The sequence below is a fragment of the Eptatretus burgeri genome, chromosome 4 (assembly GCF_056783735.1).
Source record: "Eptatretus burgeri isolate ZD-2024b chromosome 4, Ebu_testis_v1, whole genome shotgun sequence".
NCBI classification, from domain to species: domain Eukaryota; kingdom Metazoa; phylum Chordata; class Myxini; order Myxiniformes; family Myxinidae; genus Eptatretus; species Eptatretus burgeri.
Window position 1 is genome coordinate 2,876,937 of NC_140964.1, and position 14,267 is coordinate 2,891,203.

The window sequence follows — 14,267 nt, forward strand, 5'->3', positions numbered from 1 at the left end:
AGGAGGAAATATAAACGTTTGAAGAACCGACCGCACAGGTGAGTTTCGGTGATAATGACTCACCTTGCTCTTCCCTGGAACACATTTGGAAATTTTGTCCCATCTCTCCAGTGTTCCACGTGGAAACTGTCCCAGAGCCAACTCCAGCAGTTTCTGTTGATTTTGGGTCCAAGCATCCTCATGAGCAGCATTCTGGCCTTTCCCAGTACCTTGTTCTTTTTGCTCGTCCGCATCACTTCTCTGTCCTTTTCTCCTTTCATTGATGACAGCTTCCGCAATGTCGTAGTCCTCGTGTTGTCCGTCAAAATCCCGTTGCCTTCTGCCACGTTGGCGGGCACCCTTTTGCTGTCCATCACCGTGGAAGTTCTGTGACCAATCGTCTGTTCCTTGTTCAGGCTCAAGGCCACACTCTGTCGTTTGGGCCTGTTCCGTGATCTTGTCTTGAACGACACCCTTGTTGACGCATGAGTCTGTTGAGCAGTCATCTCTTTGGGTCATGATGTGGTCAGGTACAGTGCTGTGACCCTCGACCACTGGACCGATGACTCCAACAGCCCTCAGTTCTTTGAACTTTACCAACCGTGAGGCTGCAACACACAAGTATTTCAGGAGTACAAGAGGATAAAGATGGTATTAATTAAAAGCATTTTGCATATCGTGTGAAATCTAAGCTCATACAATACTTAGATGACAGAAAGCAACAGGTTCTCATACTGACAGAGGATCAGAGGGGAACAGGGAGACAAAGACCACACATGAGGAAATGAGTTAGAATCCAAAGGGAGGGAGGGGTCAGCAAGAGTCGAAGAAAACAGTGGTGGGTATAGGAGAAACCATGAGGTGAGGAATGGCAGTCGTCTTGAAATATAGTGACGGGCATGAGACAGACTCAAGGAGTCAGTTCCACAGATGAGAGAAGAGGGGGGAAACACAGAGGTATCCTGATTCTGATCTCTCCAAGGAAGCAAGATAGGAAGCGGCTGCACCCTCCCAGATTGAGAACCCATACACCATCACGTTTCTGATGAAGGACTTATACACTGCAATGGGCTCTGAATGAACTTATCGCTGCAGAGAGGTTCTTCTTGCGTATGCGGCACGTGACTGCAGGTTGCATCATTGGCTGGGCTGTGAAAGTGTAAACAAGGTATTTGTGTTGAAAGTGTAAAGAAGGTGCCATAAACCAACGCCTTACCTCAGACCATCACCACGATGCTACAACGCTCACCATGATCACTACAAACACCTTCTAAAAATCCCCACAACAACCTACGCCCAACTTCTTCACCACAATCACCTCAACCACTCCCAACGCTTCGACGCCTTCACCCCAAACGCCACAACGCTTCCTCTACTTCACAACCGCTATAAACCACCCCCACCACATTTAGCTCCCTGGACGCTCACCACGTCTCTGAAATGCCGGGGGAATGAAGGAGTACCTCATTCAAGCCGGGGCACCTCTGCGTGTAACTTGAAGCAAAAATTTGCGTTGGGGCTCGTTCAATGACGTCTGGGTGACCCTGGTGTTCTGCTCGATAACAACGCTTAAACGGAGTTCAGTGCAGCACAGATGCCAACCCTCCCGATTTCATCGGGAGGCTTCCGAAAATTCACCCAAACTCCCGCCCTTACGATCACTATCCTTATCCTCCCGAAATTTTGATATTTTTGCACTGTTCACTAATCAGAATGTACTAGTATGAGAATTGAATGAAAAGCATCGTCTGCTACGTATAGCATGTGGTAACTCCATAACGTTCGCTGCTACCAAATTGTACGTAAAAAATTGCAAATTCAAATGAGGAGCAGCGAAACATTGGGTCTGGATCTCGCTTATGCGATCATGCACTGAGATTTAGTGCATGCGGTATGTGTGCAATACAGTGCATGCGGTATGTATGCACAGTGTATATGCATGCGATACGCTCACTGCATGCAGCTGGGCCCCGTACTAGCCCGGCGGTCGCGACCACCGTGCGGTGTTTAACAGCCGCTAGAGTTCTACGAGTCGCGCTGCAGCTGTGGAACATCGACTTCGAAGTTACCGATGCTTCAAGCCCTCGATGTTGATTACGAAATGGGAGAAAAGAAGCTTACGAAGACCAAGAAATGGTCTCAGAAGTACAAGACCGAATACAGTCTCCAATACCCGTGTATTCGAAAGTCTGAAAGAGGAATTCATCATGCGTATTGTACATTATGCAGCGTTGATATTTCAGTTGAGCACGGAGGTCGCGATGATATTCGGAAGCACGTTGGAAGCAAACGGCACACAGACATTGCAAAGGAGAGATCTTCGAGCACGAGTACCGGTACACTTCTGAATTATTTCACCAAACAAGGGACAAGCGAGGAAGAGGATGTTACCCGAGCAGAACTTCTCTTTAGTGGATTTATTGTGGAACATAACTTGCCCATATCAGTCTCAGATCATGCTGGACCTCTATTTCAAAAGATGTTTTCAGATTCAAAAGTTGCTTCAAAGTATGGATGTGCAAGAACAAAAACTTCAGCAATAATTGGTGAGTTGTCAAATGGTACTGCTTCATCTATTGCCGATATTGCTAGACTAGCTCCATTTAGCCTAGCTACAGACGGTAGCAATGACAGTGGTGAGGCCCAGCTATATCCTGTCCTGATTTCGTACTATGACAACAGTGCTGGGATTGTGAAGCAAGGTTTGCTAAGTTTCCCTGCGTGCAAACAAGATTCCACTGGAGAAAACATTTTCAAACTGCTTGATCATGAGTTCAGTGACAGGAAAATTCCGTGGGGAAATTGTGTTTCCTTTTGTGCTGATAATGCCTCTGTCATGGTGGGCAAGCACAAAGGAGTCGCTGCTTATATCCACAAACAAAATCCAGAGTGCTACATCATGGGATGCCTTTGCCATATGATGCACAATACGGCCAAGAAGGCGGCTCAGGCCTTACCCATTGAATTAGATGACTTTCTCATCGATATTTACTACTACTTGGACAAAAGTAGTAAACGCGTCAAAGGAGTGAAAGCACTGCAAGAACTCTGTGATGCCCCGACACACAAGATTCTGAAGCATGTCGCAACAAGGTGGCTGTCCCTTTGTCAGTGCCTAGACAGGCTGATTGAACAGTGGGAGCCACTTCACCTCTTCTTCAAAGAAGAAGTACGAAGAAAAATGCAACCAACTGTAGCCAAGACTCTAACAACGAGCAAAAAGGACGGCACTGTATCTACTGCCAGTACTGGCACTGCAGGATCAAGCACTAGTGGAGCAGCATTCACCACTACCACTGCAGTATCTGCTGCGAAGAAGACAGCAGGGACAGCACCAAAACCAATGCTGAGAGCAGGTAGCATCACCGGCCCTTCATCACGTTCATCCACAAAGCAGATCCCTTCAGAGTCGAGAAAGACTGTGATAGTCCCATCTACAGGCAAAGAAGGACCCAAGTTAAGTTCTGCTTTTGCCAAATCACTTGATAGAAGCTCAGCAAAACCTTCGAATCAGAGGTCTTCTTCCTTGGCTGCACCTACCTCAAGCTCTCTCCTCAAACGTAAAATTGGATCTGGTACTACGAGTCTGACCTCTTCTGCTGGCAGTAAACGCAAGTGTGATCGCCCTGCGGCTAAGTGTACTACGAGTTCTACAACTAAAAGCGCATCTTCCTCAAACACTGTGCAGGAATCTAGAGAAAAACGTGTCAACAGGATGTTCTTGTCTCCACAAACAAAACTCTATTGTTTCTTCCTTCGATATGCTAACAAGCTTTTTGAGAAGGGGAATCTTCTGCTCCAAAGAGACGAACCCTGTATTCATCTCCTGCACGGAGAATTGAATGGTCTTCTGAAAGATATCTTCGTACGGTTTTTGAAACCATCGGTGTCATCGGTTGCTCTGGTAAATGTACCCTTCTCTGACAGAAATCATCAGAAGAATGATGAGGACCTCATGATTGGGAACGATGCCAAACTGTGTATAAGGGAACAAAGGAGTCTCAAGAAATCCACCTTCACTCTGAGTGAGTCAGACATCCAAGGTTTCTTCAGCGCAGTTCGCTCATATTATGTGAAAGCCTGCAATTACATCTTCAAAACCTGGCCGCTAGATGATGAATTAGCCAAGCATGCTCAGGTGCTGGATGTTAAGCTACACCAAGAAGTGGGGTTTGACTGTGTGGAGTTTTTCATCAAGAAATTCCCCTGTCTGTTCAGTGGCGGTGATAGTGACATAGACAGTCTTGAGAGTGAATTCGCTCACTACCAGGCAGACGCCTCCATAGCTACAATTGCTACTGAGACAGTGAGAGTGGATGAGCAGTGGCATCGGATTTCACAGCTCACAGATCCCTGCACTGGTGCCAAGAAGTATCCTAATTTGAGCAAAGTGATGAAGGGAATCTTGGTCATTCCTCATTCGAACGCATCATGTGAGCGGGCACTCAGTCTTGTACGGAAGAATCATACTGAATTTCGTCCCAATTTGAGTGTCAAAACCCTGGAAGCTCTCTTAATTGAAAAACTAGCTCATAGCACCCCTTGCTACCAGAGAGAATACAGCAAAGACATAATCAGAAGGGCTAAAAGAGCCACACAGCTGTCACTCAGCAAAGCTGCCATGGAAAAAGCAAGCAGCAGTAGTACCAGCCAGTAAGGTAAGAAAATATTGCTTCTTTTGTGCTTTTTGTTAATCTTTGATTGTCCCCTAACTTACTAATATTAACATACATGTAACATTAAAAAGTGCACAATTTTCCCCTTTTTTTGTTCAAAAAGTGGGAATTCTTAACATGTTAAATGCTCCAAAATAGGGCTCAGAGGGCACTAGAGAGCGTCTAGAACCCCAGAGCTTCCAGGGCCCTAAGGCGGGCCCTGGACCCCGCCGCAAGGGTCGAGCGCTCTGCGCACATTATTTGGTGTCGGTTGCAAATCCTCCCTAATTCTGATTTCCAAAAGTTGGCATCTCTGGTGCAGGTTCATGGCGAGAGTGTGCTCCCAAAAACCCTTGGCCAATGTAAATTATGGAGCTCTGTCACATGGCCAGACTAGAGAGTAACTGAAGCCATGTTCGGCTCTGGAGCCTGGCAGGGCGTGGCTACGGCTCAGTGTGACAACGATGCACCAATGGGGATGCATGGAAACGCCTACAGGGTCTTTTGATCCACTTTGTGGCTCCTTCTCCACTCCAGGCTCTATAAAAAGAGAGCAAACGGGTCGGTCGGTCTGTCTCTTTCGTCCTTTGTCCAGAGCCTTTGCTGAGCTGATCGTCATCCGTGCTGAGAGTGCAGCGCAAAGACGAGCAAGGCGAGTGGACGGTATCCAGGGTCATTGCTGGGTCATCGGCGCTCTGCTTCAGCTGCGAAACACAGCCGATACTCATTACACAAACAGACTAACACGTGCTCCGTTAAGCAATTTCTCACGCAACTTTTTCTCCATGTTTGTCGTGTCCACCAGAAGAGCATTACCGATTCACCCCTCACATTTCCTCTTGCATCACGCTGCACCACATTTTTGCACCTCCCACTCACGCACCGTAGATGCCCGAGTTTTCTCCCCCCCCCCCTCCTTAAGCGATTGGGTTGCGTGTTCTGTCGACCATGCCAGGTACAACGAGGTCGCCGACACCTTAATCGCTTCTCTTTCTGAACTCTCGAGCTTCATCGGGTGTGTGTGTGTGTGATGGCACCTGTTATGTGACGCATAAGAGGATTGTACAAGTTTATCTCGGGTTAATTCTGCTCTGTGTACTCTTTCTTTTTGTACATATTTGCATTTATTTTGCTGCACCAACAAATTCCTTGCTTTCACCCTGCTGTACATAATTGTGAATAAACCCTTTACTGTGCCATACAATTTTCCTCGCCCTCGCTTTTAAGAAATCGTTTTTGTAATGAATGAGCCGAGCCCATTTCGTCTTTTCCTTCGTCGGTCCAGCATGGTCACACATTAGCTTAGCCAGGAAGTTCTACCCCAACAATCTTTTATTAGCCGGTGCATACTTGGCAAGTTTGCTCGGCTGCACCTGATACGGTAAGTTTCACGCAGGTACGCATCAAGGACGTGTGACCCTACTTGACTCGGCATCATGCGAAGTAGTGCAACCCTGCCCAGATGGCTGTGCCAATTGGTGTTCGTGGTTGCCAGCAACTTGTTGGTGTGCTGAGTTAACTGTGCCCGGCGGCCTCAGGACCAGTCGTTCGAGAGGGACCTGAGCACTTGCTGTCATGGTGAGCCTTGAACCCCGAGTGTGCAATAATAACATTCATCAAGTTAAGTTAAATCAACTTGTTGCTCGATCAGAAACTGACGTTTATGGACAGACATGAACCAATTGCTTAACCCCTATTTGCCCTTGTGTGAGCAGGAATTTGTAATTTGTTCAGGGTACCAGTGACAGCTCGCTTACTCTTCACAAGGTACGCCATGGGATGTTCCACCAACCAACTCATGTTGGCAGACGGGATGCCAAGTTTAACATCCATCCAAGGGACAGCACACACATTGAAGAATCGCCCTGCCTGTGAAACACCAGGATGACGGTTTGTAGCAGGGTAGGGATTCAAACCCAGGCTCGACAGTTCGGAAACGGGTGTGCATACCTCTAAGCTACCCTGCCAGTCCAATAAACCAGTTTGGCAATATGGTTTACTCAGGTTGTGACACATTGAAAGGCCAAGGAGCTCAATGGACCTGAATCTCTTTCAGGGGTTGACCAGAGCTGACTGGGGTTCGAAAACCAGTCCTTCTGGAGGGGACAGAGTGAGAGAATGGGAAGACACATTTCAGGTAGTTGAGTAACGATTTTTTTTCTTTTCTTCCATAGGCCTGGAGAGAAGGTTGCTGCAGTCCATGAAATGTAGAAAATAAATTTCTATATTCCACAAAGATTCCTCTTAATTGCATTGATACGTTGACTTTCACAGAGTTGTCAATGACATTGAAGAATCATCAAAGCAGCCAGTAAATTCGTTAAAATAGCATAGTCTGTGTGGAACTTATCCCATTCTCTGCCTTCATGCTCTTCCATTCAGATCTTCAAGACAGTTAACTGCTCACCATCGCATGGTATCTCCCATTCTGATCGGCATGCACGGGTTATTACTCTTGCAGATACGGTCTCCAATGTAAGCACTTTACAATTGTCTGTCTGTACTCTCCTCCCTGCTTCTAATGACTTAAATCAAGCTTTTCTCAAAGCCTTGACAGCCATTAAAAAGGAACAGTGATAAAATAGGTGGATTGGGAGGAACACGACAATTGGTGTGCAAGTGTTACCTCTTTGATATTGATGTTACAAGGGACCTCAAACATGTTAGAATAAATAAATGAAATTAATCGTTCTGATTTAAATTTCTAATTCCTTTTGCTTTCAGAATCCATGAATCGGCCTTGGAGGTTTGAAGTAGGAAGCAAAACAGCCAAGGCATCTCGACAAACTAGCATGAATCCAACTCCTCACTTGTAAAGTTTTACATCGTGACGGTTTAAACTTTTGTTAACGGCAGCTGTTCTGCTCTTATAACATTCACGAATGTGAAAATGAATCCAGTCTTCAACCGAACAAAGGTGGAAAAATACATCGAAGAGCATCGGACCAACCTGCGCAAGCCGACACAGCCTCCTTCACCTGCTTCGCCTTGCTCGTGACCTGCGGCAAGAAGTCAACGTCACAACAAAGGTGGGTTTTGTAAGAGAGTCAGAAAACGACTGGCAAGGGTAAAAACTAAGCAAAGCCAATTTCACAAATACAAATCCTCATGAACAAATTCAACAGGATGAATGTGTTAAGAGGTCAGGTCAGGTCAGGTATGGGAGAATGTGCCAGAGCAGCACGTCACTGCCGGTACTCCAGGGGCCTCCGTCTGGCAATCCCCCAGGCAGATGCCTGGCCCATCCCCATCTCCTTGAGATGCCGATTAACCTGCTGCAACCATGAAGCACGTGTTGGCCCATTGGCCTCCTCCACTCACGAGGCTTCCTCGTTGAGAGAATCTGGTGAACAGGATCAGCATCAGGAAAACGAGCCACGTGTCCATACAGCCGCAGCTGACAAATCTCATTTGAGTCTCTCTCAGCAACAGCTCGTTGGACACAAAGTCCGACAAGCGATAGCCAAGGATTCTCCGAAGAGACCTGGTACCAGAGGAATTAAGTCTCCGTCTCAGATCCTTGGTCAGAGTCCAAGTCTCGCATCCATAAAGCAAGACTGGAAGCACCAAGGACCGTAAGACTCGGACTTTCGTCGTCCCGCACAGGTACCGGCAGCACCACACCCCATGATCCAGTGAATCCATGACTCCCCAGAACTGACCCAGATGTCTATTGACCTCTGACTCACAACCGGCAAAGACATGAATATCACTACCAAGGTAAGTGAATCTCTCCACAACCTGAACATCCTCATCACAAACAGGCACAGACAGGACAGCAGCATCCAAGATGTCATTGAAAGCCTGAATCTTAGTTTTGACCCAGGAAACCCATAATCCCAGCGGCTCAGACTCCTCATTCAGCACCTCGAGGGCCCCCAAAAGGATATCTAAAGTCTCTGCAAAGATGACTGCATCATCTGCGAAATCAAGGGCAGAGATGTTAACATTCCCAAACGATGCACCGCAGCTTTATCTCTCAGACATCCACCCGAGAATCCACTCCGACTCTGGAATCCTGTTGGAATCCAATGGTAGAGTTGAGAGAATGGAAAAATTTGGGAATTTCCAAAACCGATCTACTTCAGAAAGCATAATATGCTCAGCCCACAACCACCTCCTGCAACAGGTAGCTAGCTAATACGGTGTAAGAAAGATCCTCAATGGCGTTTGCAACTTTGAGCCTGAACTTGATCAATCAATTTGGACACCAAGAGTACAATCCTTACGTGCACCTCAACAACTGTTCCACGTACAAAACGTCCAGCGAACGTTTGGAAAAGGATGACGAATAATAGAAATATTAAACTAAATTTCTACTTCCTGGTATTCCATTGCAGTTCATGTTGCCATCTCAGCTGCAAATCCTTTGCATCGCTCATTAATATTTGGGTTAAATTATAAATTTAAATTAAATATAAATTTAAATTTGGATTAAATTATAATAAATTAAATAATATTTGGAGAAAAAAAAAAAAAGACAATTTTAAACCTCGATTCCTGGTTCAAGTATTACCTCTGCAACAGGTCGACCCATCTCGAGAGCAATTTTCTCCCAGCGACCCGGAGCGCCACCAGGAAACTTGGCCATGAGCCGAGCGAGATAAGAGAAGTCCTCTTCACTCCACTCGGCTTTCTGTCGTCAAATCGGGATCACCGAATCAGACATTTTGCACAGAAAGAGGAATTCAAAATTCATTCAGATCGCAGACCCTCTCCAAGACTTGTTTCGTGTGGTGTTTGGGTGTTATGCAATAAATAATAAATGTAATTAATACGTTCCGATATGTAAATAACACATGTACTCCCATTTCAATAGTACATAATTAATAGACGTACTCATGTTCAAATAGTATGCAATTAATAGAAGTAATCACATTGCCAGAGTACGTGATTAATAGACGCACTCACGTTCTGTGCAGAGACAGACGGACAAACGGACCCAAATACAATACCCTCTTCCTCTGGCAAGGGTAAAAACTAAGGTGACACATGACACCAAGCATAAATCGAGTTCTTTCCAGAAATTTAACTATTACAGGATTGGTCAAATCAAACATGACTCATCGTTTTGCCACCTTTGCTGTGTGAATAGCATGACCCAAAAGCCTGAAGGTACAATCGAGACCAAGAACATGAGTGAGTGTTCTTCAGACATGATGGATCATAACAAAGTACACCAGCATTGCACTTTTGCTCCACAAATGGAAAACAAGGGTACTTCTTCAAAGAAAGCGAGTGCAATATATATATATATATATATATATATTTATATATATATATATATATATATATATATATATATATATATATATATATATATATATATATAAATATATATATATATATATATATATATATATATATATATATATATATATATATATATATATATATATATATATATATATATCCAGTGGGGAGAAGCATCTCAAGGTCCTGGAGTGGCCGAGCCAGTCTCCAGACCTGAACCCAATAGAAAATCTTTGGAGGGAGCTGAAAGTCTGTGTTGCCCAGCGACAGCCCCGAAACCTGAAGGATCTGGAGAAGATCTGTATGGAGGAGTGGGCCAAAATCCCTGCTGCAGTCTGTGCAAACCTGGTTAATAACTACAGGAAACGTCTGATCTCTAATTGCAAACAAAGGTTTCTGTACCAAATATTAAGTTCTGTTTTTCTGATGTATCAAATACTTATTTCATGCAATAAAATGCAAATTATTTATTTAAAAATCATACAATGTGATTTTCAGGATTTTTGTTTTGATTCCGTCTTTCACAGTTGAAGTGAAACTATGATAAAAAAAATTACAGACCTCTACGTGCTTTGGAAGTGGGAAAACCTGCAAAATCGGCAGTGTATCAAATACTTGTTCTCCCCACTGTATATGTAGATATCATCTCCCACTAAATGAAGGGGCTGCATATCTTTATAACCCTTACAGGAACCTTTGTTGTGCGAGAGCTCGTTTTCCTTTCTTATTTCTTTTGGTAAAATTACACTTCGTTTCCGAATCATAATTTTTCGGTCTCAAAGCAAAGCCAAATGCTTGGTATAACGATGTTTTTATTTGCAAGTGAAATTAAAATATTATTTGCCTAATAATAGACAGCAACACATTCATAAAGTTAATTTAGTTGTAACACCAAAATGATCTTGAGTCCAAGTTTCCATACAAGAAAGCGGGGGCGGGAGGTGGTGGAGGAGTTGGTGTTTTTTTTTTTTTAACCCTTTCATTTTGATAAGTTCATTATTCGGAAACGCTGTGAAAAGTTAACCCTCCCCACCCCCATTGAAAAGTTAATTGGTGGAAAAACATCGAACTTATTTATCATCGCCACAGAAGTGACATTGCACAATCACCATGACACAGATGGCCCCTTCGTTGTCACAAATGAAGACTTTCGTTAAGTGACTCGCTCATCGGCGGTCAGTCGCCGACAGACCGCCGATGAGTGAGGAGGAATCAGGGTCCAAAATGAAGAAATGAAACAATTCATTGTAATGAACCTTCACACACAAACCTTCATTAAGCGGGTGAATACCTCGTGTATATATTGTTGTGGTTACCAAATCCGCAAACCACCATTCAGGTCCCTTAGGTGAGGTATCTCGGTAAGTACATGTGTAGTTAGGCCCAAACCCGTTGTCTAGTGGGAATACATGTCATTCATGCGTGCTGCGACTCTTCAGGATAGCCGTTTTTCTTTTGCTATCTTTATTTTGGACCAACCGCCATGATTACCACCACAACCACAACATCAACCACCAACCACAACGCCGCTTCACCACAACCGCCACGACCTTCACGTCACACCTCGCAACCGTCGCATCGCCACCGTTCTTGCGCCGCCTGTGGGTACCGGTGTTGGACTCGTGCAGGGCGCGCGCCGAACAGCGTGTACAAAATCACGGATTTTGTGCTTCAAAAAACGGATCAAAAACGACACACGCCCACTTTTTGCCGTCCAATCGGTGAGCGAGGGGCGAATTGGCCCCGCCCCCAGGGCGATCGATATATGCAAATTTATGGATCAAAAAGCCTTCACGCCCACTTTTTCTCGGGCCAATGGGGAGCGAGGTGAAAGGTCGAAGGGAGGGGGTCAAAGATGAGAGGGCGAAGCTACGGGGCTGATAAAAGGACCGTGTTCGTCAGTCAGGAGAGTAGGAGAGTCGGAAGGGAACAGAGAGTCAAGACTTCGCGGGCGGTGGAGTTGGCAAGAAGGAGCTGGTCGTCGTGTGCGTTGGAGTCGGAACGGAGGGGACGGAGCTGTGGAGAGGCGGCGAGGGCAGACGAGGGGGTGCTCGCGTCGTGCAGGGAGCTGCACCCCAAGGAGGCCGACAGCGCGACCTGGCCGAGGTGGAGACGCTCGTCGCGGGGCAATAAAAATCCTCTATACCCCGAGCATCAGCAACCCCCTCCTGTTTCCCCCCGCGCTGAGATAGTGCGACCAAGGGGGCCCCTTTCCCACCCCCTACCAGACACTGTCCGCGAGGCCCGCGGAGTTGAGGCGCCATCGCCGCTCCGCGTCTCATCACCAGACGGGTAGGCCCGACCCGGTCTCGGCCTCAGGCCCGCCTCATCCTTGAGGGTATTCTTTTCCTTGGTTTTGGGTATGTGTTGTCGGCGCCGTCTGTGAAGTAGAATTGTATAAGTGTTGCCGTGTGCTCGGTAGTCGGTATTAGCTCTGCATTGTGTTTTCGCTTTTATATTTGCTTTTTGTGTAAATGGAATTGTGTTTTTCTTTTCTGTGTGCTTTTGGTGGAATTGAATATGTGTGCTTCCCGTGTGCCGCGAATAAATGTGCTTTGTGTTGAACTGTTTCCCGCTTCGCTTCGTCATTTCTCCCATTGAATCCTCATCTTGCTTCACGTAAAGGGTTGGTAGTGGGCTGAATACGCCCGATAATTAATCGAACCGTCGAGGTCGACGATAACACCGCTCGGTTATTCTGATAGTACGGAACGGGTCGCTTAAGTGGCCCGTGTCCGGTCGACCTGCGGCGAGGTGCGATCGCCCGGTCTACCCTCCGCGTGGGTACTTAGGTAGGTCGAATTTGGCGAGCAACCCTATCCCACGCGGGGGCTGATTGGCTCGATCGCGGTGAGACCGAAAGGTCCACCCGTGACTGGTTCCCGGCGTTAGTCCGAGAGGGTCACGACTGGATTGTCCGTCCGGTGGGCGACGTGCCGCGATTCGAGTTACGTGGCCGTCAGCACGCCGGTGGGCGCGAATCCATATACAATATATATATATATATATATATATATATATATATATATATATATATATATATATATATATATTCACAGACCCTGTGGTTGATAAAATCTGCAGTTGATGAAATGCGACGACCTTCTACATTTGTGACCCTGTGCTTCGTGTATTTATCTATTTATTATTATTTTTTTTTTCATGAGCTTATTCACGCGTTTTTTTTTTTTAATGGGATTTTTTTATTCCCCCCCCCCCCTTATGAATCATGAACCGCTGGGAACCTATTTCCCTTTTCCCCATTGAAACAATGCCCCAACATTTGCGGATTTGACATTTGCAGCATTTTCCAGTAACATATCCACCGTGATTAGCGGTGTCCGACAATATATGCAAACAATTGACCCCTCCCACACTCTTCCAGCTCAAGAAGCTGCATAAAGGAACCCAAGAAAACCTACACAAGGTATGCGCTATGCTGTTTCGAACCCTTCCTTGAGTTCAACTATAAAGATGTTCTCACATCGTACACACATGAGAATCCCAATGCTTCACACCCCCTCAGCTACTGGACAGGTTTCATTACTTATTGGTGAATGATCAGTGATGGCGCAGACAGAAATTCATAACAAGGCTCCCAAGCATGTACCACGTGCAAATGTCAAAAGTAGTCAATATATAAAGAAAGACCCACCCACATCTCTCACCTGTGAATGGAGGGAAGAGCCAATCGGCTCTCACCGAATCGACTAAACCCAGGTGGCTGGGATTATATTCAGGCGAGGCGAGGTGGCTACACACCCTCAGCTACCGGACCAGTTTCATCGCTTGTGTAGCATTGGGATCGTCATGTGTGTACTATGTGTGAATGTCTTTATAGTTGTTTAGGAACTCTGGGAAGGGTTCGAAACAGCATAGCGCTTACCTTGCGTAGGTTTTCTCAGGTTGCTTTATGCAGCAACTTTGGCTTGAGGAGTGTGGGAGGGGTCAATCATTTATATCATCCGAGCCACCTGGGTTTAGTTGATTTGGTGAGAGCCGATTGGCTATTCCCTCCAGTCACAGGTGAGAGATGTGGGGGTGGGTCTTTATATATGTATATATACAGTGGGGAGAACAAGTATTTGACACACTGCTGATTTTGCAGGTTTTCCCACTTGCAAAGCACGGAGAGGTCTGTAATTTTTATCACAGGTACACTTCAACTGTGAAAGATGGAATCTAAAACAAAAATCCTGAAAATCGCATCGTATGATTTTTAAATAATTAATTTGCATTTTATTGCATGAAATAAGTATTTGATACATCAGAAAAACAGAACTTAATATTTGGTACAGAAACCTTTGTTTGCAATTACAGAGATCAGATGTTTCCTGTAGTTCTTAACCAGGTTTGCACAGACTAGAGCAGGGATTTTGG

At 45.6% G+C, this 14,267-nt stretch overlaps 1 protein-coding gene across 2 annotated transcripts in view; it reads right to left on the minus strand.

Annotated features, from left to right (window-relative positions):
- Positions 1-14,267, minus strand: part of DNAJC1 (DnaJ heat shock protein family (Hsp40) member C1) — a 50,180-nt gene that overhangs the window by 2,900 nt on the left and 33,013 nt on the right. For both annotated transcript variants that reach the window (XM_085876683.1, XM_085876682.1), the window contains exons 11-13: positions 9,151-9,270; positions 7,585-7,633; positions 64-587 (exon numbers count right to left, since the gene is read on the minus strand). In XM_085876683.1, coding sequence (XP_085732809.1) covers positions 64-587; positions 7,585-7,633; positions 9,151-9,270 — 693 coding nt within the window. The remainder of the gene's footprint in view (positions 1-63; positions 588-7,584; positions 7,634-9,150; positions 9,271-14,267) is intronic.